This window comes from Cimex lectularius, unplaced genomic scaffold (genome assembly GCF_000648675.2).
Source record: "Cimex lectularius strain Harlan isolate CLEC.00 unplaced genomic scaffold, Clec_2.1 scaffold222, whole genome shotgun sequence".
NCBI classification, from domain to species: Eukaryota; Metazoa; Arthropoda; class Insecta; order Hemiptera; family Cimicidae; genus Cimex; species Cimex lectularius.
In genome coordinates, this window is record NW_019392817.1 from 612,904 (window position 1) to 637,673 (window position 24,770).

Below are 24,770 nucleotides of genomic sequence, written 5' to 3' on the forward strand. Positions count from 1 at the left end.
CTATCACATGTCAAATTATAATAACACCACGTCGCTTCAGTTAGTTTTATTAATCATGACCGTTTTTACTATTAAAAAACATAAAAAATGTTTTATCCTAAAAATACATTTATGGATTCCCTAAATCCTTCCATTCTCACTCTTTTCATTCGTGGGAAATTAATTCGGAAGGGTTGACCGATTGACGTCAAACCTGTAATTCGTGAAACCTCCTTCAGCTCGATTTCAACTTCTCGTGGTTGAGGGCGACCACGTTGGGTTTGTTTAATGCCAGAAATGGAGCGAGCTCCGGTAAAAATAGTTAGGCTTGAAGACACCCTAGATCCAAAATTGACGACTCAAGTTAAAAAATTGCTTGACGTCGACGTCGATGTGGGAGCTCTCTTAGCAAGTGATCCAAACGATTTAGATTCAAACAAAATCAGGTAGGCTGTTATTACAGGTTTTTACAATTCGTTAATTCTCATAACGATCAACTTAAATAATTCTAGTTATTAGTCGAATCCAATCGAGTTAATTACCGTTTAATAGATTCGTGTATCATTATTTGGAAAAATCGTAAACTCCCCAGTTTCCAAACGGATAGTGGTGCTATTTTTTAAAGCGAGACATTCCAATAAGTTTTACCATTTCATCGGATGACGGGTAGGAAATAAATTGTGGATAAGACAATTTATTTCGTATCCATCATCTCATTATGGAGTTCCACCAAATCAGGATGGACATCATCAAAAAAATTTTCAGTCAGCAAATTTCTTCTGAATACTAATTTGCAAGTGTTGATTGAAAGCTCTGTCTCTTATGCATCTCAGCAACATAATTTCATCACTGGTCTGTAGGTTGTTCTCGGCCTAACTAATTGCTGTATAAGAGCTTTAACAGCTTCAGTAGCAGATGTTGTTGAAAGGATCGACTTCTTCCTCTTTTGCTTCTTCATTAGCAGTAACATGCATGATTTCTTCATCTGTCAAAATTTCTTGATTATCTGATGTCCATTGTTGGACCTTGGATTCAGTTACGATCGTCTTAACTTAGTCAAGATTATAATCTATTTATCAAGGTATCTATCTATGGTTAAGGATAATGTCATTTTCGTTAGATCAAAGAATATCATCAACAGTAACCGAGTTTGGACTAAGGTTTTTCCAAGACTTTTGAATCAAATATGGTATGATGGATATCTAACAATTTGCTAAGTTGAAAACAGCATCATTCAGATTAATTTTCTTTAAAGCTGCCACCAGATCAACTCCACTGTTCATCTGCAAGAATGTTCAAGAGTAAAGTAGAGATCAAGGGGGTGTGGTTTCTTGATCTACATCTAGATAGTGAAATTTCATGGTTTGGATTTCATGTTGAACACCAAGAACAAATTCAGTTTTGTACCAATCCAAGAATAAGTCTCTTGTTACCCGGGCATTATTTTGTCCTCATTCAGGAAGAACGACAGATTTGAATGCACGAGGTTTATCAGTCATTCCACAATTTGTAAACGAAGCTTACAATTGCCAGAAGCATTAGTGTAGGGCATAAAGGTGATCCTTTCTTTTATAATTTTTCTACCAGGATCGTTCTTTTCTTCAGATGACAATAAAAGTGTGATCAGGGCCCTAGAAGTTAGTGAGGTAGACGACCGTGCAAGCCTGTTCAGATTACCATGATCCTGCTCTATATCGTATCTTGGCTACTATTACACAATTTACAGTGCCATAATATAACCAGAATTTCAGACACAGAATAAAAAAAGAGATGGATTGCAAAATTAACTCATCGATCTATATTATAGTAAAGGATTAAATTTATAACAAATATGCATAATGGAAGGCAGTTGGAAATAATTGAATAAGAAAAATTACAATACTTTTACTTCTCGAAGTAGAGATCAGGGGGATGTGGTCCTTGATCTACATCTAGATTTAAAAACTGCAGATTGATAATTACATCTTACTGATTATTTTTACTCATCTTATTATATCCTTGTTTGAAACATGTTGCTCATGTCTTATTAACATTGTCTTTTAGTTCAGAGAAAAATTTATATCTCAAACAAGTTGGAAGGGACAATGTTCAGTTATTGTTCAATGCAGTATGGGAATTGCCTGCAGAATTGTATGAAGATGTAGTTGTTGCTAAATTGCCAAAACCTGTTATTGTGCTGCCAAGAGAGAAACCAGTTCCCATACCAAAGCCTCCAACAAAATGGGAACAGTATGCTAAAGAAAAAGGAATTAAAATGACTAAAAAGTCAAGGCTAACCTGGGATGAAGTTCTTAAAGTAAAAATCTTCAAGTACACATTTTTATTTATTATTATTTTTATTTATATTTTATTTTTTGCCTAGAAATGGGTACCCAGGTATGGCTATAAAAAAGCGGCTGCCGAAAAAGAGAAGAACTGGGTTATTGAAGTTCCTGAAAGTGTGGATCCTTATACAGACATGTTTGAAAAGAAAGCAGCAAAGAAACAAGAAAAAGTACAAAAATATAAAATATGACTTTAAATGTTATTTTATGTAATGTATGTATTTTGTAGATATCAAAGAATGAATTTCAAAGGCTACGGAATATTGCCAAAGCTAAAAATATCAAAGTCCCTTCAATGGGCCTTCCCCCATCAAATAAACTTAACTCTCAACAAGTAAGAATATTGTTTTATTGTTCACTTTAATGGTTATGATAAATATTCAAATGGTTAAAATGTTTGCATTTTTTCAGCTCAACAGTGCAGCAAACATAGCCAATGTTTCAACTGCGTCCCTTGGTAAATTTCAGCCTAAACTCAGTAAAGAGAAACAATTAAATAATTCATCAATATTGCAGCAGAAAAAAAGAAAACAGCCATTCTTGGTAAATTCTAAAGATTAATATCTTATCCAATTTTATGTAGTCTATACTTTTGCATTTGTAGTCTCCGAGTGAAGAACACGCAAGAAATATATCTCTTGTGGACAGTGTGTTGAGAAAGAAGCCAAAATTGGATTTGAGTAAAGCTGTAAACAGGGAAATAAACACTCAGCAGCTTGAGTAAGTAATTTAATGATTCTGAATAATTTGTTAATCAGAATTTGAATATCAATTTGCCTTTTTATAAAGAACCCACGAAGAAAAGAAAATGAAAAATAGCAAAGTCAGAGGTGGTGGCAAAAAGAAGGAAGGCCGAGGGAAAGGGGCAAAGCGTAGCAAAGGTAAATCATTCCTTAAACCTAAAGGTGGTAAAGGACATATCATGAAAGGTGGTGGACGAAAAAGGAGATAAACCAGTTTTTACAAATGTTTTATAAATTGTAAATAAAGCTTCTTTTTGTTTAAATTGTTTATGGATTTTTTTTTAAATGCTAATAAAGCTTATTTGCAGCTTTAAAGGTTTTTTTCAATAATGAATTAATTTTCATTCAATTATTTTCCTGTATACAATTAAAAAAAGTTTTCAATTTTTTTAATCCTCGTCACAAATTTTTTCTCAGTTTTTTGAATGAATTCAAAATGATTAATTACAGTCCAGATGTAAAAAATGATAAATAATGTTCAAAATGTTCAATAACAATTGATTATATTCCCAAAATATCATTTATTTTAATAATAAGTTATATTTGTTTTGGGAATACAAAACATACGCTCCAACATAATTTTTTGTAATCATTTTGAGTTGTATTTTTCTTTCATTTAATCTTTATTTTACTAACTCACAGATTACATATGAATGCATTGTAGGTTAGTACTGCAACACATTCCAAAAATAAAAAGTTTAATTTTTTGCTCGCTGTCACAATTTAGTAACAATATACTTTTCTCATAAACAGCTACATCTGATGTCACAGGTATCTAAATATACTGCTTCTGTACACATTAAAATTTTTAAAATCAAGTAACATTGTGTCTGATGTGTTAACAGTACACCACACCAAGTACAACTGGAATCAGAATAGAAATAGAATTTGCGACTTCAATCACCCAAGACACCAACTCATCATTTCAAAAATTATAAATCAATTTAAATCATTACTTTGGTTAAATAGTGCCAACTAAAAAACGGATTAATATAATAACTGAGTATCTACACTTCACTAACTGCTCCCTGTGGCACCACTTCATGTGTAAATGATTAAATGACAAATTTGAATATTTGGCAAAAGAGGGAAATTTGGAAAAGTTGTAGGTGTCCCGGGGGACCAAAGTCATAATAGCTCAAGTGGTTAGAGGTATGAGTCAAAGGTCATGGGTTCGGTTCCGTTCATGTCACTTGCTTTTTCATCTCAACCATACTTAGCATAAAAATTATAAATCAACTTAAGTTGAGCAGGTTTATCCATTTCATTTTTCTTCTTTATAACAAACCATCCATGTAAAAAATAATTAGTTACATATATGTACCAACATTGATGTTCATTTTCACCAGACCAATGTTTTTTCAACCGAGGTGTGGTGTCAATCTGGAAGTACTTTATTTTCCTGTATATTTTTAAAAGCTTATTAATTTAATTTGCTGAAAATTGAGTAGATTTGTATCATATTATCGCAATGTATAATAATATTAAGATAGTTTTAAATTATATATAAGCAAGGAGCAATCGGCTGTAGGCTTAGTAGTGAACAGTTTTGTTATAACGACGTGGTGAGATGGGAGTACAAGTATCAATCAGTGCGACAAGAGGACAACGTGCATGGAGACCTATAGAAGCGTTCTCTTGCTACTGCCCATTTTTTTTAGTTTACTCTTTCTTCATCATTTGTCTGAGACTGAGCATTGCACATCTCTGCTAGTCCGCTCACTTATTTTTTTTTTAATCTGCGGAACTGAGCGTCACTACAATAGAATCTGCCAATTTGTGGAACATCTATCTGCTCGTCTTTCCAGCATCCAGCTCTATCTTTTTGGCTCTTCTTTTAAGCTTCCAGTTCCATCTTTCTCTAACAGCCTGAGACTTCTTGAACTCTTAACACTTCATAAAACTTGGTTAGATTTTTTTTTTTTTTTGTATATACATCTATTAATCATATTAAAATCTTTCTCATTTGACAGTATTAATTTTATTAACACAAAAATTACTATTTTTATCACATGCAATACTAGATGTAAATAGTTTCATATGAATTTTTCGTATTTTTTCTTTATATTTTAATTACAATTTATATTAACATCATAACTTTCTGCTTTCATTATTAGCAAATTCATATATGGTTTATATTATATTTTTTACATCATACCATCTTCCAAACTGGTAACTTACAAGAGTTGGGGATGTTCTAAATTTTGCACTTTAAAAATAACGTGTATTGTGCGATATTTACTGCCCGTTAATTAATGATTATTTAGAGATCGTGAGATGTGGTCTTGTGTGAAGTAGGTTTAGAAAAACATTCTTTATCATGCCAACGTTCAGTCTATTGAGATCATCTTCAGGGCTCAGTGTTTTCTGTGTAGATGTGTCATTGTTGTGTTGAGAGTGACACAGAAAACACACTTTGAGCCCGAAAGATGATCTCAATAAAAATCGAAATGTTGGCATGATAAAGAACACGTTTTTCTGATTCCGCACGGTGCCAGTGTTTTTGAAAAAAGTAAGTACGTTGGGACCTTTAGGGCAGTGCTGTGCCGTGTCTATGCTTTAACACTGCACTCTGCAGCGACTGGCCAGAAGTTATACAAGAAGAAAACTCTTTGGACTTTATATATTTATTCACATAACAAATTATAATCCATTACAGTTCGTAGTCCGATTGACCAATTAACTTTTTTCAGGTAATTAATCTTTATGAAAGGTATTGGTTGAGATAAAAAGCCCTAAGATATGCTCGTGATGCTGACTTTTTAACCTCAACCAATACCTTTCATAAAGATTAATATATTATAATCTAATAATAATAGTAATATTCTTCAGTCTCCATAAATTATGTTCGATTTAACATCTATTAAATCACTACCTACCAAATGCTTTCAAGGTTGCAATCCTGAAACCTCGCTTTAACTGTCTTAGCTATATAGTGAGCAAAGTGCCTGGTGAAATGAACAAATGAAATAATAAAAAAGAATTTAGTGAAAAGTAATACAAAGTATTTCCATAAAAATTTGTATAATTTATTAAATTACAAAATAAAAATTAACCTATGGTTTTTTTATTCTGATGCAGTAATGCCATTGCGATATAATCCAAAACATGGAAGGAGGCAGTCCTGGCTACTACAGACATTTTGAGCAGTAGAACAACTGTCAATCTTTTTGTACCTATACTGCACTGGCAGCATTTTCTTTTTTGTCATTCATCATGAAGCAAGTGCACGAAAAGCCCACAGTAGTACATATATTGTCAAATGAGAATATGCAAAATGATTCCTAAAATGTAAAAAATTATATAAAACCTTTTTAGATTATTTTTCTTGAACAAAAAGTAGTGCTGGAAATATCCAATTTTAAAATGTAAATATTGCTAACAAAACTTCCCCCTTTAAAATGAATCAAGATTTCATACGAGACTTCTATAAATAAATAATCCATTGGCACTTTACAGTTAAAATATATACTACAACATATAAACGACAATTTGTTGATTATGACTGGAAATAGTTTAAAACTTACCCACAAACCTCAATAAGTTGAAAAATTGCTTTAACCAAAAGTTCTTGCTTCTTGCATGAATGTCAGTCCAAGTGCCAAATGCATTTTCAAAGCCTTGCCTAAGTAATAGAGATAGAGAAGCGGCAAGTACAGCCCTGGTATTGGGGTAAAGTATCCCAGTTCCGTACTAGCTGTTGAACTATTCGAGTCTAAGAACTGAGAAAAACAAAGAACTTTATATTCAAAATTCAACTGTGGTTGAACAAATGGCTATGTTCGATTTAAATTGTTTAATGAAAAAAGATTGAAGATGACACCTATAATCATCTGCTACAAAAATTGCCCAATTACTTCGACAGATGTGGAACGTTTTATTTTCAATGTTAAAAAACATCTTAAGTGAAAAAGAGCAAAGCTAAAACAGGTGCAGAGTAAAAAGGTGAGCGCCGTAGATTCATTTTCAACATTATTCCATGCCAAGCTGAGATGAAAAGTTTATGTAAAGAAAAGAAAAAAGGACAGAAATAGGTTAAGGTATAGACAACAGTTCTGGTTGATAGATTGTGGCTCCAACCTTAAGATACAAAATAAAGTATTATACAAACAAGTCCTAAAGCCTATGTGTACATATGGTATTCAACTATGGGGTTGTACCAAACAAGCATTATCAAAATCATACAAACACTCCAACATAAAATCTCACATAACATGGACAATGCACGTTGGTACATAAGGACCTAAATAGGGATCTTAAGTTCCTGGAGGTCACAGCAGAAATACAAAGATTTGCCGCCAAACACCAGTATCGCTCGCCACAGCCAGCACGAGAATGTGGAAGCGACCAAACTCCTACATCGAATCCTATACCATCATATTAAAAAGAACAAAGCCATATGAACTGTGTAGTTAAAAATTAGTAGTGTAAATTTTGTCCCAATGGGTTTATAATTATGTAAGCATTTATTCTAAATATATTATTGTAAAATTAATGGTTGGTCCAATAAGACCAGTTTTAATAAATAAATTTAATTTAAAAAAAGATTATTATTATTATTATTTATATATTTAAAGACATTATCTTTAAATAATAGAATAACAAATAACAACATCAGTGGCTGCTACGGTTTAGACGTGGACACAGCGGATATTGTTGTGATGTAAAGATCGCATGTTCGAATCCAGTGGCACCAAAATACAAATGGGCTTTTTTTTCCAGAAAAGCCAGCACCTTGAGGGTGTAACAATAAAATAAAGTAAAATAATTTAACTAATTGGGTAACTGAAAGAGAATTTCTTATAAGATGTTCCCATTGGCAATATAATTGATTTAAAATCGTTTTATTTTACTCTATTACACTCATAAAATGAACAAAAATACATTATATCCCATAATTTGGCCCTTATTATTTTATTTTATGACAATTTACTTTTGCTGAAGCAATTCAATCAAATGCCCAGTCTACAGCTAGCTATCTTATTCAGGATAGAAGTGTTCAAATAAAAAATCATATAGTAAATCATAAATTTTTTGAATATAGTTGAACAGTACATATAAAATGCTTACAACGTTTATAATTCACTTTTAACATTTTGTAAAGGCGTAACGTTTTTATTTATAAAACTTGCTAACCGTGAAAATTCAATTTGATTAGGATTTTAGTCAGCAATTTAGTTTGTTCTTTACATGAAAAACTATAACCCTTTTTTTGTTCTCATTTAATAATGTATGAAAATACAAATTCAAGTGTACGGCAAAATTTTTGTACAAAAGCTATTTGCTGATACAATTATTTTGTTTTACCATACGGAAGTGGTCAAACAACTGTATAAATATAATTTTAAGGTTATTAAAAAGAAAACAAGGAACTAAATTCAGGACTACTCACAGTCCATTCACTGATATTCAATTAAATTGTATCAATTAATAATAATAATAATAATGTAGATAATATTCTAGCATTGTTTCTATTTTTTAAATATACAAAAATTTAAAAGAAAAACAAAACTTCAAGTTTTATTAGTGAATATGACTGTTCAGTCAAATATTTTGTTTTATTATTTACTTGATGTATACATTATTCAAGTTTATACAATTTTTAAGAAGTTTCCTTTACACAGAAAATTAATTGTTTCCTTTTGAACTGTTTCTAAACAAGAAAATTGTCCGTTTCTTAAGGAACAAATCATTTTTCTCTTCTTTCATTTGTTTTTAGGTAGTTATCCCCATTTATATTCGCATTCAATTACCAACAGGTGTGATGGTAAATGTGCACATGTGTTTGTGTAAAAGTGTGTGAAAAGCGTTTTTGTAATGTTAGGTGTTTAGAGAAAATAAAAACAAAACAAAGAAAAGAAAAATGGAAAAGAGAGTCAGCCTCCGTTAGTTGTCAATAGCCAATCATTTGTTTTTAATTGCAACTGGTTTCTTTTCATCCCTGTGAAAATTGCCTCTTCTGCTTTCTTGACTTTATAAATACAAACCCTCTTACCCCACCCTACCCTTAAATTTATAACGGAGTTGAATTAAGTACACTCTCTTTTCCACACTTCCCACAAAGACACTTCACACAAATCACTTGTTCATAGCTTTTATGCCTCTATTGAACTTGCTGTTGCCGGTAATTCCCTGAAGGGTTTCCACCTCTGTAACTGCCACTACCTCTTCCCCCACGGTTACCTCCTCTTCCACCTATGAAAAGTTTTATTACCAAATAAAACCAGTAGTAGAGCAAATTTATATATATGCTAATTAACCTCCTGGCCGATCAGTTGATTGGTTGGACCTGTTACTCCTGGCACCTCCACCACGAGCTCCACTTTGGTATCCATTTTGGTAGCTGCCACCACCTCCTGAGTTTTGATCTTTGTTGAAATATCCGCCATCATTCCTGTATCCTCCAGACTCTCTATTGTAGCCTTCTCCTCTATCTCTATATCCACCTTCGCTCCTATCACCTCTGAATCCTCCTTCTCTGTTAAAACCTCCTAATCAAAAAAGTTCTTTTAGATCTTTTGCACATCTAATATGTGTATCTAATAATACAACAATAATTTTAAAAAACCTCTTCCTGATTGATTAGAACCACCTCTTCCACCTTTTTGGAAGCCCCCTTTGTTATTCCTATCTCCTCCACCACCTCCTCGTCCTCTACCTCCTCTTCCTCTGTTTCCTCCTGCTGGTATAAATCCTAGTGGAAAAGAGAAAAGCTTAAATGCTAAAGAAGTTCGTTAAATAGCACTACTAATACCGTCATTAGTGTTTTGTTGTGCTTGTTGCCAATGTTCCGTCTGTGAAGCCCAGTCTTCCCCTCCAGCACCACCACTGTTACTGTTTTGCCTTTGGCGGTTCTGTGTCTGATCCATAACAAGTGTTGAATTGTTGGTCCAAGCATTAGTGTTTTGCACAACGGGTGAGCTAGTAGCCTCGATAACAGTTGTCTCAATTGAGTTTGATGTCACTGTTTTCCATCCTTTTTCTTCATCAGTTTGCTGCTTCGCAAGTTAAAATAAAACACGTAAGAAAATATAGTAACTGAGACTATGCTGTTAACTGAGATTGCAACCAACGTTTTGATACTGTTGCGCCTCAGCAGGTGGTGGTTGTACAACAGGATGATGATCCACCATAGGAGCCCCATAATTCTGGTTTGTGTATGTCATTGTGGGTATCGAAGAAGGCTGCTCTCCTGACTCTGGTGTATCAAGTTCATTCTCCTTTTCAGTAAGAAATAACAGCAAACCATTTATGGAACAAAATAAATTTTTTAATTCTCGTTAACACTTGGTTATTATGCTTATCACATGATAAACCAGAATGAAATTTTTCTAACACCACTTTTTCCCCATCAATACATTAGTGTAAATTAAACATACATTTTTAAACAACAAAGAACAAGGTGATTCATCTATATTAATTTTTTTTTTAAATAAATAATAAGTATAATGAACATGCGATCAAAAACTTTCAGCTAGGCACATATTGAAATGTGTGTAATGTGACATGACACGAAACATTGCTCGCCCCTTTTTATAGCAAATGGGGACAAATAGGTTAACAAAAATTGAGCCACAAATAGGATAGAATGCTGCTGTCATGTGTCATCATAGGCTGTAGAAGAGGCATAGATTTCACACCAATATTGAGTAAATAAGGGCATGATAATTTTGTTTGAGGATGGTAGAAAAAATAAGTAGGTTAACACTTGCAATGCAGGGGTTTTGTACAACAGGGTATTTTACTGTTTGTCTTAGAGTACATGGAAGTAAAACCAAATATGAAACAAGTAGTAAAAAGTAGACTGATAAATGCATTTGCAAATTGTGAGTAACAAAAAGATAAAAAACGTATTAACAGATCATGATATGAGAAACCATCACAGTTACTTATAGAAATGAGACATTTACCTATTGAGGTTGCAAGCTATTATATCAGTTAGCAATGAAGACCTAAGACAGCAGCAATAGCAGACAAAATATGAGAACTTCAACAATGCCTCTCTCAGGAAAAATAAATAGAAGAATTAAAGAAACCAATCGCTGCACGTAGCCTATGCAAATGCCCACATTATATCACAAGTCCTATTCGAAAAGATAAGGCAGGAATGGTCTTTGTTATTATATAAANTATTTTATTATATTATATTATATATTTTATTATATACTTTTTGATATAAGTTGATAGTTAACTTATTCAGTTATAGTGCATGGATATTTACTCAAGCTTTAAATGGCTATGGAAGCAACAACCAAAAAATAAATCAGAAAATGTTAAGGGATAAGTATTTCTTTCCCCCATTTTCCAAATGATCCTGAACTGAAAGACAAATGGATTTGAGCAATCAGAAGAAAAACTGAATTGCCTTAGACAAGACAGTTTTTTAAAGCATATTTTAAATACTAGGTTATTTGAACCATCGGGATTTCAGTGTTAATGAAGAAAAAAAAGGCCAATTGTAAGTATGTCAGGTTTGAATGCAGGGCTGTTGGATTCGAACCCGGGACACCTTTACCTCACAGTGATGAGCACCATGTCAACACCTAAACCGTTGCGGCCGCCGACATGGTATAAAATTTAAATCACATTTTAATAAATTTAATTTATCTCAAATTTAATTGTGAATTTTAAATTAATAGGTTTTACAATTTTGTAATAATCACAATGGAAATTTATTTATTAAAAACTTATTTTCTATCACTTATCTTCTTGTTTGAACACACTAAAAATTTAATGAAACCCTTGAGCAAAATATAATTAACAGTAAATAAATTGATTACACAATTTTATTTAGAGTACTTATTACCATCAACATTTTCAGGCTCCCTTGGTTTCATTTTCCAGAAAAAAAGATATGTTTTAGATAAATATTTTAACAATGGTTTTGACTAACTAAAGAGGAGTAAGCCAATATGCATACGGTGCCGCTTGGGGTAATGCAGCTCTGTCAGTACCGAGATCATGGTGAACGATTACTTTAGTAGAACTAACAATAACTCTGCTTATAAGTAAATTATTAGATCCTAACAACAAAGGTAAAGGATTGTAATAATTAAGTAAACAAGTTCTCTTGCGTACACATCAAATCAGGGGATTAAGGCAGATTTTCTCCTTCTTGTCAATTTTTTCCACTAAATTTGCATTTTTCTTAAAAACGGGACGTTATTTTATTTTGAAAAGTAATTATTTTGTACTTTATCATCGATATGAAAAAAGGAAAAGAAAAGCATTCGCCACCTTTTGACATTTTATTAATCAAACTATATTTTTCCATTAATGATCATTTAACCTAGGGAAGCACATGGTTTTCAAGCTTGTTACACGAAGAGGCTTTTCTTACTAGGATAGCCTATAGTTGACAATTGCTCAGGTTTAAATGCAGATTAAAACTAGCTGAATTAACAAAAACTGGATTAATCATGATTAAACACAAAAATAAGTGCTTAAATGAATAATTTCAAAAAACTTATTTATCACTATCTAATGGGAAATTTATCCCTCTTTCTAACTGTGCTATTAGATTTGCTATACCTTAAGGAGCAAAAAAGTTATGATGGTTCTAACCTAAAAAACAACTTTTTGGAGAAAAGAAATTAATTTATAAATATCTCCGAAAATATTGAGAATTTTAAAAAAATGTATAAATATTTTTTGTTGCAAATAAGCCGATGAACCATATCCTTGAGTTTCGTGCTTAGTTTATGAAATAAGAAATTTCAGAATCACCCTGTATACTCACTGGGTCAAACCACTTTAAATATTTTTGCCCATTATCAAATTTTAACGGCTATACCAGAGATTATTGACATTTAGTACATGTGTCACATTTTAATTCATTTCAAAGTGACAATGTTATGATTTAGATTTTGCGATTAGGCCTAGAGTAAAAAAAATAAAAGAGAATAAGGAAGAGACAGTCGAGTCTGGGAGGTGAACAAGTCCATTCCAGGTAGATGATAGACAAGAGAAGTATGCGATCCTCAAAAGTATTGTATTCCCTAAAATAGAGTGCTTCGGTCCACTGCGGATTGACTGTAAATGGTGAGTACATATCCACCCTTGTTCTATATGGTCTGGCAAACGCTTTGCAGTAAATTACTGTTTATTTAAATTTAAAAAGTTTTAATTGTTTGTTTAAAATTTAAAAGGAAATTTATTGATTTTAATTATTATTTCCTTGTGTTTAATAAATTGTTTTTAAACTTTAATTAAATTTTATTATAAAAAGGCACCTGATCGGCTGTATTATGGTTCGATCAAGACCTCTGGGGCTCTGTTTCTCATAAAAAGGATTCAAAGTTGGGCCCGTCTTGTTGAATCGAGAATAGATTGTGACACGTGTACATATATTAGACAGAAATGTACACATATCAATAAAATCACATTTCTAATTGTGTTGCAGAGGGGCGTGACTGGCCGAAGGAAAATAAATAAAACAAAAATAAAATTATTATTTTAAACTGTAATAAATGTTGTTTTTTAAATACCTGGATAATTAGTATTTCTTTTGTTCTGTTGAAATCTTGTTGAGCCTTTTCTGCAGCTTCCTTTCGAGCCTGTTTCTTTAGTGTTTTTGTTGAGTCGTTAGCCAAAGCAGTAAGTTGTTTTGAAAGTTCCCTGGCAAAATCTAGGTGCTGTATCACTGCATCATATTTGGAAATAGCTTCAACTTGGTCGCTGTTTAAATCTTTTCCACTTTTCTGCAAGTCCCGGCATGAATCAAGCCTTGCCTTTAAAATAAAGTTAAATTTTTTATTTACACCTCATAGTATTTATTAAATATTTCATTTAATAAATACATTTTTTAACACATTAAAACAATGAATCTTCTGAAATAGTTTAATTCAAAAAAACCTACACAAATATATGAAATTTTATAATAATGAAATATTATTCAAGGTATCCTTTTCAGATGGAATTTCTCTTGAACAGACAACGAAAAAGATACTTAGAAGACTTTACCTAAAAAATATGAGTAAAAATTCTGATAAATACCCTCTTCTTGATCAAGTCTCAAGACTCACAAAAACTAGAAATACTGAAATCAGTTAACAGATCGGCCTTGATTACTCCATAACCACAAGAATGAAAATAAACTATTTCATCTTATTATTTGATAATTATATATATTATATTATATTATATTTAATCTTGCAAGGGGACCAGGTTGGTTTGTCACGGATTTGGACCAAACTTTTTTTTTGTGAGTCTAACATTCCAAAATATTGGACACATTTCTGCCATTTCTTGTGAGTAGGCCTTGCTTGGTTTTGCCAAAAAGTTTTTTGAAAGTTGAAATTTACTGTTTTTAATATTTTTATTCCGCTTGTACTTGCTCAAATCAACATATTAAATATATCACATTTTACAGTATTTTTATGTATATGACAATAAAAATATAGTAAAAGCTATCAGTCTATCAATAACCAAAAAATGTCTAAAAACCAAATATTTTTCAAGTAAACTAGGTCAATTTTTTTCCGTGAAAGTAATATGAAATTTTGTTTCAGCTCCTTTAGAGACCCCTAATAAATTTTTGTTTGAATTTAAATTTATCAAATTTTTGAACCCTAAAATTTTGCCGATTTTTAAGAAGTCATTCTCGGAATATATGATTGTAATAGCTAAAAGGATTTTAACATCAAACATGCCATTTGAAAGAAGAGGAATTAAGCTTTTTAACAACCTATGTACCATAAAAATATATAAGAGATTTCTATAAGAAAATACTCAAAATAGGAAAAATATTTGTCAAAAATTAACCTCATATTTTAAATGGAAATAATAGTCTAATTTTAATGTTTGATACAGTTATAAAATGCACTTGACAATTCCTTTAAAAGAATTATCAACCATGAAAATCGATCTTTTAGGTTTTGAGAAAAATGATGTTAGAGCTTGCAGGCTTAATTCACAATACAACTAGCATGGAAAATATCAGCAATATTTTGGATATTATCTTTTTATGGGATCCCTATGCCGGGCTCCAAAATCAACTGTGATTCTGCAACTCAAAAACACACTAGTTGAGGTATACTATTTAATTATGTTATAATGTTTCAGGGTTAAGCAATAAAAAAATGTTTCAATGATTTCTCGCAGCATTATTTAACCCTGAACCATTATAACTTTAAAACAATAAATACATAAATAAACAAAAAACACTGCATTCGTTAATTCTTTTGATCTGTTTTGTTCTGAAAAAAATCGTTTGATCTCAGTTTTGTTATGATTACAAAAAGTACTTTCCAGGATTTAAAATTTTGTGGGTAACTGCAACTAAAATCTTTAAGTTTGGGTAAGAGAGGGATGCTTTATAGTAGCTATAATTATGATTATTTTTTATTAAGTTTTGTGGTCCACTTGACCAAATAAATTCTTTTCAATTAATTAAGGTTTTGGTTGAGATAAAAAGTCAACGTCACAAGCGAGATTCGAACTCACGACCTTCGGCTAAATACATTGCTGCTCTAAGTTTTCAAAATGGTGGGTTTTTGCAATCAGATATTTGTTTTACCCTCTTATCGAGGTATTGGGGATGTAATTCCAATTAAATTGCGGGACAATTTATACAATTTATGATTTTGTAAATGACATCAGACATCGTTACTGGTGTAGGATCTTTACTATTATTCTACACAAATTTAATTGATTTTATTTTGCACTTTAACATTTTAAAACAATATTATCACAATAGTGTTTATTTTCTGGTACGACCCTTTCACAGATGTATGACTAATGTGGTATGCATGTAAATTAATAAAATTTTCTTCACATATAGTTTTGTTGTAAAAATATGTTGAATAAATAAATATATTGTTAGATTTTACCAATACAAGCAGTATTTTCAAAAACCAACACTGATGGATGTCTGACACATGGCACACCATAGCTAATTTTGGCTCAAGATAAATGTACACAAAAAGTGATACATTTTTTATCCTCAACACTTCAAAGTTAAATTTTATTTTAAAAAAATACATTATTATTATTGAGGTCTTTCCAAACAAGAGCTGATCAATGAAATTACAAGTACCTTAACTCAGTACCTCACAACTGAAAATCAAAGTATGAACATTTTGTTTGCAATGCAAACCCCCATTTCGTCCATAGGCGTTTTTCTGTTTTGTACAGTGGCAGCAAAAGTATTTGCACACCTAGTGTTTTTTTTATTATTAAGTTCAGGAAAAAATCCTTTTAACTCTCATAGGCAGCGCATTTACAACTGAACAGAATATGGTTTAAAAAAATTCAAATGTACATAAAACATAAGAAACAATAAATGGTGCGTCAGTGTCTACAACGGTTTAGGTGTTGACACAGTGTGAAGCCTATGAAGAGACAATAGGATAATAATAATTTAACACAGATAAAGATAATATTATAATAACATGTATAATTTTATATACAACTAGAAACCTTTTACAAAATAAAAAATAAATCTTTTATCTGAACAAAATAATGGCGCCCTTACTTTAAAAAACAAAAAATGAACATACCTTGTAGATAATAAAAAAGAAACGACATCTCGTCTAATGATATTTTTAACATTATAATACTCTAACTTGTTACTCCGGTACCGGACAAGACTCAAATGTCCACTCCGCTTTGTGTGGATCGACCCCCTCTCCTTAACAGCTGTTTGTTTTATCTTAGCGACGATCCTCACAACAGCACTTATCACTGTTAGGTAAAGGTCCCAAGTTCGAAACCAGTGGCCCTGCATTTGAACCCGAGATACTTACAAATGGGCTTTTTTTCACAAACACCGATACCCTGAGGGTTTATATGACCTCTGCTGTTGCAAACTCTTGTTATTGGGGGGGAAGCCTTGGAAAAAAGTATTTGCACACTAATAACTTTTAATGTATACAATGTATAATTTAAAAATGTATAATTTTAATATTTTATAAAAAAAAGTCCGTTTGTGTAGGCGCCTTGGTATTGAATGAACTAGGGTTTTAATGTAATACAGGTCAATTTTTTCCCATTCTTCTGCTAGCAGATTTTTGAAATGTTCTTTCCCTAGTATTTTGTGTTGCTTTAAGTTTTGGTCTAAATGGTGACATAAATTCTCAATTACATTACGTCAGGCAATTGTGGAGGTGTATGGAGCTGTTTATCAACATTAAATATCAACCATTCTTTTGTTTTGTTTGCAGTATGTTTGGGATCATTGTTTTTTTGAAAAGTAAACTTGTCCTGGGCAGATTCTCATTTTAGTCACACTTGATTTCAAACTGTAGCACACAATAAATAAACATCATTCTACATTCATGTTCCCTTCGATGTGGACAAAGTTTCCCACACCATGGTACAAAACACACCCCCACAGACAGGAAACACATTCACCACCATGTTTGGTTGATGTTTTCATTTAATTCCTATTTATGCCTAATTATTTCTAATTGGATCCAAACAAATTTCATTTGCTTTCATCAGAAAATATCAGATTTTCCCAAAAATTTAGTGGATTTGTAACTACTCTTTGGCCAAAAACAAGGTACTTCTGCCGATTACCTTTGCTTATTTATTAATTTTTTTCCACTTTTTCTGAGGAACTCTGCCATGGAGCTCTTCAGAGATTTAAATAATTTTGTATGGTCCTTTCACCTGTACACTGGAAGTTAATTGGACACTATCAGCTAAAGCCCAGGCACTTATGGTAGGATTACTTAGGGCTCCACTCATCTCTCATTAAGTTTTTTCGAATGCCCTTTGTGATGCTTGTGTTCTGCAATCCTCATACCCCATGACTATGTATCTCACTGTAGAAAAACTCAGTAATCAATTATTTCTATATATGCTTTTTGCTGATTTCTAAGTAAAATGACTTTTGCCGTGTACAACACTATGTTTTGTTTTCGGAATTACTAAAGCAATTATTTTATCCAGAAAGAACTATTAGAGCTTGTAGACATCCATTGGTTGTTTTTTTCTTTTTTTTTTTCACCCCAACGGACAAAGGACCATGTTTTTTACCATGTTCACCCCAACGTACAGTGTTGTACAGACTAAAGTACGTACGTATACCAGATATCAGTCTGGCGAATATTTACTGCCATCCAAAACTGCTTGCCATCCGTTTCCTTTAATTATTTTGTTTATATTATGTATTTTAAATTATCATGTATCATCATCAATAAAGTTTAAATGTTTTTTTCTGCATCCTAAGGTAATTGTAAAATTTTATTTCATCTTCTTCAAATTTCTCAAAAAAAGATAATGAAATTCACTATATACTTCCCTTTCCAATAATATAGGATGTACCCACAATGATCTTTTACGTTTTTTTGTTTGGCTTTCTTTTTATATAAACAGTAGGCCTTTTTTTTCTTATTGTTTGACATTTACACATATCCTTTGTTGCCAGTCCGAAAACGAGCCGGGGTACTCAAAGGTACGGTCCTTTATACCATCCTCTTATGTATACAAAGATGTCAGTTTATTGTGAGTCCGTTGTCCAGTGCAAAAACGGACGTCTACAAGCATTCTTAAGCTTTGAAAGTGTTTTCAATACTGAAAAGATAGAGGAATACACCACAAACAACATTACAACGAAGTGTGTAAATACTTTTTTTCCAAGGCAATTTATTGTTTGTTACGTTTTACTACCGTTCATTTGAATTTTTCAACCATTTATTGATGTTCTACTCAGTTGTAAATATGTTTTTTTCCTATGTGAGTTAAAAGGATTTTTTTTTTATTTAGTGAACTTATTAAATCAAAAAACTAGGTGTGCAAATACTTCTTGCCGTCACTGTATATCCTATATTAGAACAATTATTACTGTTAAGTGTTATTAGCGTGTAAAGGACAAAACCCAACTTTTCAGTTGGGAATGTTACTTGTAACTTTAATAAGTAGTGTTCTAGATTGAGCCGTTTGTAGAATAAAACGGTCGAGGTCCGAGAAGTAATTTTTTTTTTTTGAAATCCAATCCTGAGAATCTGTGGGCGAGAGAGAAGACGGGTAAAGGCGTCTAACACAGGGGCTACACAACCAAACCCGAGGTGGCGAAAAATAGACGAAATAAATTTCAACGTCAAAACACATCGAAATTAAGGGATAATAATGAAATAAAAGAAAGAAACAATAAGTTAACGTTTGAACGCGTAGAAGCCGGGGGGTTAAGAGCACATGGCCCAACATGGCGTAAAGATCTCCCTCGAATCGAGAACCCATTCGAAAGAGGTAAAAAAAAAAACAGCAAATTAATCCGAGATAAATACCTTTCTTTTCTCGAGGTTCCTTATTTTGTGTTCTATCATCGTTATCCCCTGTCGTAGGGGCTCCCAGGCGTCGATGGACGCCTGTTTCTCAAGCCTTCCTACGGATGCGGTAGGCATTTTTCACAGGGATCAAGAAACGGAGCCGACACAACTTCCAGATCTGGCCCCCTGACGAGGAGAGGCCAGGCCGAATCCGCCGACAGTGTTGCCACTCGCTATCGCCTTACGGTCCACGAATAACCCCGACCCCGATGCGATCCAGTCCTTTGCCTATTTTCAATATTATTATTTCGCCCTATTCAAACCGAGCGTGCCATTTTCTTTTCGATTAAATTATTTACGTGAACGTATAAAATGAGTAAATTTTACACCGCCCGAACCAGCGACAATCATAATTATTATCTCGATTTTGAAGATTACGGCCTCTCGGCTTTCTTTCTTTTTTTTATTGCCTGGTAAGCAGCTGTTTTACCATTTTTTCCTCTTCTTTTTTTTCAATTTTAAATAATTGAGTTTTTAACATAATTCGTGTAAACGTCATTTATTTATAACATTGTTTAAATACATGCCGAGCCGGCCCTGCAAAAGCTACAAATTCGAACTGTTACCTCTGTCACCGGACGTTCCTACATCCTGAAATTTTCCTTAAAAAATTGCTTTTTATAAGCATCTACCGTAAAAGATACCATTATACTATTAGTGTTTGGACCCGTTTCACTTGTATGCATTTAATTTTATATTAATGAGGTTTTGAAAAATCAATTTTGAAAAGTTAGATTAAAACAAAAAGGAATTTAATGAACTAAACAATTATATTTAAATAATTCGAACCGCTACATACTTGCAAAAAACTTTTCAACAATACCGGCCCACGAGGGGAACCCTCGTAAAAAAAATTATCACTAATTTTCCAGTGTTTTTATTTATTTACGGATCGAAATCCATATTAAAAAAAAATTTTACAATAACAAAAAATACAAATAATATATGTAAAAATACAAATAATATATATAAAAAGAATAAGGACATATATTCATGGTAATATTATAAATGGTAAATATAAATGATAAATTATTCAAAAATCGTGAGCTGCGGTGACCGGTATAAAAATACAATTAAAGAGTAAAAACTGAACAACAAAAATGAAAGACAATTACTAACCAAATAATGCAAAGGAAACAATAAAGCTGAAAGACAATTGAAACTACAATATTTAGGTACATATTTAATTAAAATAATGCTCTTTGTAAATGTATAATAAGACTAGAGTGCGAGATTTAGTTCAACCAGTAAATGAAATAAATTGTAATAAATTTTGTACAGTATGAAATATAAAAGCATTCAACTAAACTAAGGTTGTAGGATATGGTTTTTCACAGATTTCACAGAACTATTGAAGAAGTCAATGCTATTGCAGATGTTGTTACTCTTGATCATCATTCTGTGTAGAGGAGAAGAGAGCATGTAGTTAGAGCTTTGGAATTCAATATAAAATAATTAATAGGTTTTAAGAGAGTGCAAAGGGACATGTAGCTGTAGTTGAGAGAGGAGAGGACTATCAATGAGATTGTTTAATAATTTAAATACAAAAACAATATCAAAGTAATCCCTTCTTAGTGCCAGTTCAAAAAGTTTAAATTCAGAGCGGATTCCAGGGTAGGCAGAGTTCAGAGAAAGATTGAGTTTGTAGGAAAGTTTTTTTTTTTTAATTTGTTTTGTATAGATTGAAAAATTTTTTGATAATTTAGACAGAATGGGTTCCAAACAAGTGTAGCATATTCTAGTATGGGTTGTACAAAAGCTTTATAAAGATGGACAAAACATAGAGGATTTTTAAATTCATAGGTGTTCCGGATGATGAAACCTAGCATCTTCATAGATCTATTTTTTATTGAAGAAATATGTTCTTTAAACTTGAGCTTTTGATCAAAAAGTACACCAAGATCCTTTACGACCTCAACTCGCGTTAAAAGAAAGAGCATCATGGAGAGTATAGTGATAAATAAAAGGTTGTTTCTTTTGAGAGAATGTGATTGTGTAGCATTTGGTAACATTAAAAGCAAGTTTGTTATTAGAGCACCAGGTTAGCACATTATTGATAGAATTTTGTAATTGTAAGCAATCAGAAGGAGAAGTAATTTTGGAATAGATTTTCAGATCATCAGCAAATAATAAAAATTGAGCAGAAGGGAGAGCAAGATGGATATCGTTAATAAATAAGAGAAACAAAACTGGTCCAAGACTCCCGAAGAAGCCGCAAAGGGATGATTTAAGTTATTTTATTTTGACTATTTGTTTTCTGTCAAAGGGAAAGCTGGATAACCAATTCAAGATAGTTCCAGTGAAACCATAATCCATTAGTTTCCTTAACAGTATTGTGTGATTTACTTTATCAAAAGCTTTAGAGAAATCTGTACACTGAGTCTATTTGGTGTCCAGAGTTTATTGCATCTAAGATGTAATTTTGAAATTAAAGTAATTAAAAAATAAATTATACTACTAAAAAAGAAATAAATTGGAGTAGGTTTTCCGAAATTTGCTGGTCTCTACATTTGGACCCTATATAGTAGTTTAGAATCACCGTAGTAAGTTTTTCAACTGTGAAAAAAATTTTCTTTTCAAAGTTCTCGCTACTAAAATGCTTATTTCACCAACGTTTACAATAGTTTTCAATGGTATCAACGGATTTGTCCAAAACCTTTTAGTTTTGGAGTTATCATTGTTTACTTCAAGCAAGGTCGTGAAATCTTAAACAAACAGAAAAAGTGGAATAACTCCGAAACTGTAGCCATTCGAACGTTAATTAGGCCTTTTTGGTTCCATTTATAATATAAGTAGCCCAACACCCTGTATTTATAAAATACATAAGTGTAACTAAGGATATTAGTATTATACAACAAATTATCATAAAATTTTATATATANCTGTTTTAATGTACCTTTGTAATGCAATGCAATGCTAGTATGGCTTTCTAATATAATGTCTCATTTCTCAAATTCTTCTCTTCTTCCATTCACTTCGGTCTATACATGATAAACAATTGTCCACATCGATCCCCTTAGGGATGAAATTTCAAGAATATCCTTTCTTAGTGTACCAACAAGAAGTAGAAACCTAACCATTCTTAGGCCTAAAGGCCTAGCCTGACAGAGAGAGCTTCGTGTCAGAAAACCAGGTCTGACTGAGGTGATCTGGCAATTTACATAATTCATGTCAGACTGAATATGATCTATCGCTTTTGGTCTGATTTTGTCACCACAAAATGTGATCCAGTTTTACAAAATCAGTTTACCTGCGCTATCGCTCGACCACCTTTGGTTCTTTGAGGCCCAAATTAAGTTTGTTATAGTTTAAAACGAGTGATCGAATAGGAATGTAATAATTAGAAATTAAATGAATATTTAAATTATTTAGAAGCGGTATTCTGCTAATTTTCGTCTCTTCTTATTAATTACTCTATGAGATGGCCGTACATCGCAGACTTGCTTTTTCTATTTGAAAATAAATTAACATCATTCCACAATATTTCTAGCAAGGTCATAGTGGATAAATAGTTTTGGACTGTCCAAGGGACCATGGATATTGTCTGTCTCCAAATATGTGTATTTTATGTAGATATATATATTTCTTATAAACATGGTTATGATTATATTTGTGGATATGTAAGTTTGTAAATCACCAGGGCTAATTAAAGTTTTACTGTTATTTGTGAGAAAACCGCGTTTTTTCAGTTCATTCAGCTGTTTTGTTGCCACACTAGTGTGTAAAGTATATCCTAACTCAAGCTTGAAAATGTTTTTTGTACTTCTTCCTCCTTGGATAAAACCAGTTCATGAGGCAATGGTGGAATTTTACCATGAAATTCATCTCTTATAATTTTCCAACCAAGAGTGCCTATAACCCCCCTGTATTCCGTTTCTCCGACTTCTGCATTCAATATTTTCTTCTCTCTTTCCACTACAACAAATTTATCTTTTTAGTACTTAATTTTTGATATAATTTATCATTTAAAAATGAATAGCATACCCGCTGATGTTAATTCTCCTTTGGGGGGTATTATAGGTGATGGTGTCAGCTCCCATGGTGCTATCCCTTTGTGATCTCTGTAACTTGATCGATATTCAGTAAGAGGGACTGGCTGCCACTTTTGAGGTATTTCTATATCTTGATACTCAAGAGCTGTTTGCACTACTGGTGCCAGTCCTGGATACACACATTATATTACGCTTCAAAATAAAAATTCTAACTTTTTTAATCATTCTGAATAACTTATTTGACACAGTCTTGTAATTTCAAGTTACATTCTGAAATGGTATACCCATATTCACACTATTATCCAAGATTTATTCAAATTAATCTTAATACGTAAAACAAAGGTATCTAAATAACATTAAAGAATACTGGGAATTTTGAAAAAAAATAATATTTTCATATTATAAATAATATATAAATTATTGGATGTCAGCAATTTTATCAGTCACTTAGTATATGTATGTATATTTCGATAATTAGATTTCAGATGCTAAAAAAGCCTGGTGTTGATATTTTGTAAGATAAAATAAGAACAAACCAATTCCAGCTTTCTCATGTATTCTACAATAATCAATTTGATACACTGATCTCCCTCTTTCAAAAAATTCATCTTCAAGAGCTTTTTGTTTAACAGGGCTTTCTACGACTTTGATTATTGATGGGTTTTTTTGAAGTAACTAATAAAAAGAAATATAATTTTTTTATTCCAGCTTATTTTTCAATGACTAACATTTACATTTGATTACACATCACAATTTACCTTATAATAGTAACAATCACCATTTTCATAGGCACAACGGTTTGCTAGTTTCTCCAATTCTAAATTTGACTTGAGTTCATTTTTATAAGCTTGTGCTATTGGATCGCCATCGTGCTCCTTTATTCCATGAGGCTTACATAGTTTTCTCCTAATAGGATGAATATTATAAATAAATGTAGCAAGTTTACAACCATAGTATACTTTTTTATTGGTTTTGCGCAAAATTCCAAATCATAGATGGTTGTGTGCCATGGTTCTTTACGAATTGTTGCTGCACAACATTCCCATTTCTTCTTTTCCAGTTTTGTTTCTTTTTCCGCCATCTTCATCATTTCACTTTCCAGGCTAATAATTCGATCCTCCAAGCTCTGTTTTTTCACTTTGTTTGCCATGGTTTCTCTTTATCACAATACAATTATCACTAATTACACAAGGTGAAAAAAAAAAAAAAAAATTGGAAATTCATTTAGAAAAAATGTCACATGAATAATTTTTAAATATGATGATAATTTCAATAAATTAGAAATCACATTTTTTTAAAATTAATACTCATCATTATTGTTATCATGATTATTGGCTCTGCTTCCCATGCTATGTTTTAGCACTGTTTATTGTATGTCGACTCCCATCAAATAAAATCTCATGGGAGATGGCATTTAAGTTTCGTGTGGTGGGCGAGACTTGTGTTGATAGTAGGAGA

The 24,770-nt window shown here is 32.0% G+C and overlaps 3 protein-coding genes across 3 annotated transcripts; 1 reads left to right on the forward strand and 2 right to left on the reverse strand.

Moving 5' to 3' along the window:
- Positions 1-14: 14 nt before the first annotated feature.
- On the forward strand, positions 15-3,314 carry LOC106672377 (ribosome biogenesis regulatory protein homolog). Its single transcript, XM_014403759.2, has 7 exons — positions 15-425; positions 2,023-2,275; positions 2,342-2,473; positions 2,533-2,637; positions 2,715-2,846; positions 2,908-3,023; positions 3,093-3,314. Exons 1-7 carry the CDS (start codon positions 268-270, stop codon positions 3,253-3,255), a joined length of 1,059 nt encoding a protein of 352 aa, XP_014259245.1. The 5' UTR covers positions 15-267; the 3' UTR covers positions 3,256-3,314.
- Positions 3,315-8,778: 5,464 nt separating this feature from the next.
- LOC106672374 (protein PSP2) lies at positions 8,779-19,720 on the reverse strand. Its single transcript, XM_024228387.1, has 7 exons — positions 19,279-19,720; positions 13,430-13,776; positions 10,120-10,327; positions 9,801-10,044; positions 9,615-9,740; positions 9,307-9,537; positions 8,779-9,241 (listed from the first exon to the last, which is right to left on the reverse strand). The coding sequence occupies exons 1-7, from the start codon at positions 19,393-19,395 to the stop codon at positions 9,150-9,152; spliced, it is 1,365 nt and encodes a 454-aa protein (XP_024084155.1). The 5' UTR covers positions 19,396-19,720; the 3' UTR covers positions 8,779-9,149.
- Positions 19,721-22,911: 3,191 nt separating this feature from the next.
- On the reverse strand, positions 22,912-24,572 carry LOC106672380. The gene is made up of 5 exons (XM_014403763.2): positions 24,272-24,572; positions 24,071-24,218; positions 23,849-23,987; positions 23,305-23,481; positions 22,912-23,235 (listed from the first exon to the last, which is right to left on the reverse strand). The coding sequence occupies exons 1-5, from the start codon at positions 24,460-24,462 to the stop codon at positions 23,054-23,056; spliced, it is 837 nt and encodes a 278-aa protein (XP_014259249.1). The 5' UTR covers positions 24,463-24,572; the 3' UTR covers positions 22,912-23,053.
- Between the last annotated feature and the right edge of the window lie 198 nt (positions 24,573-24,770).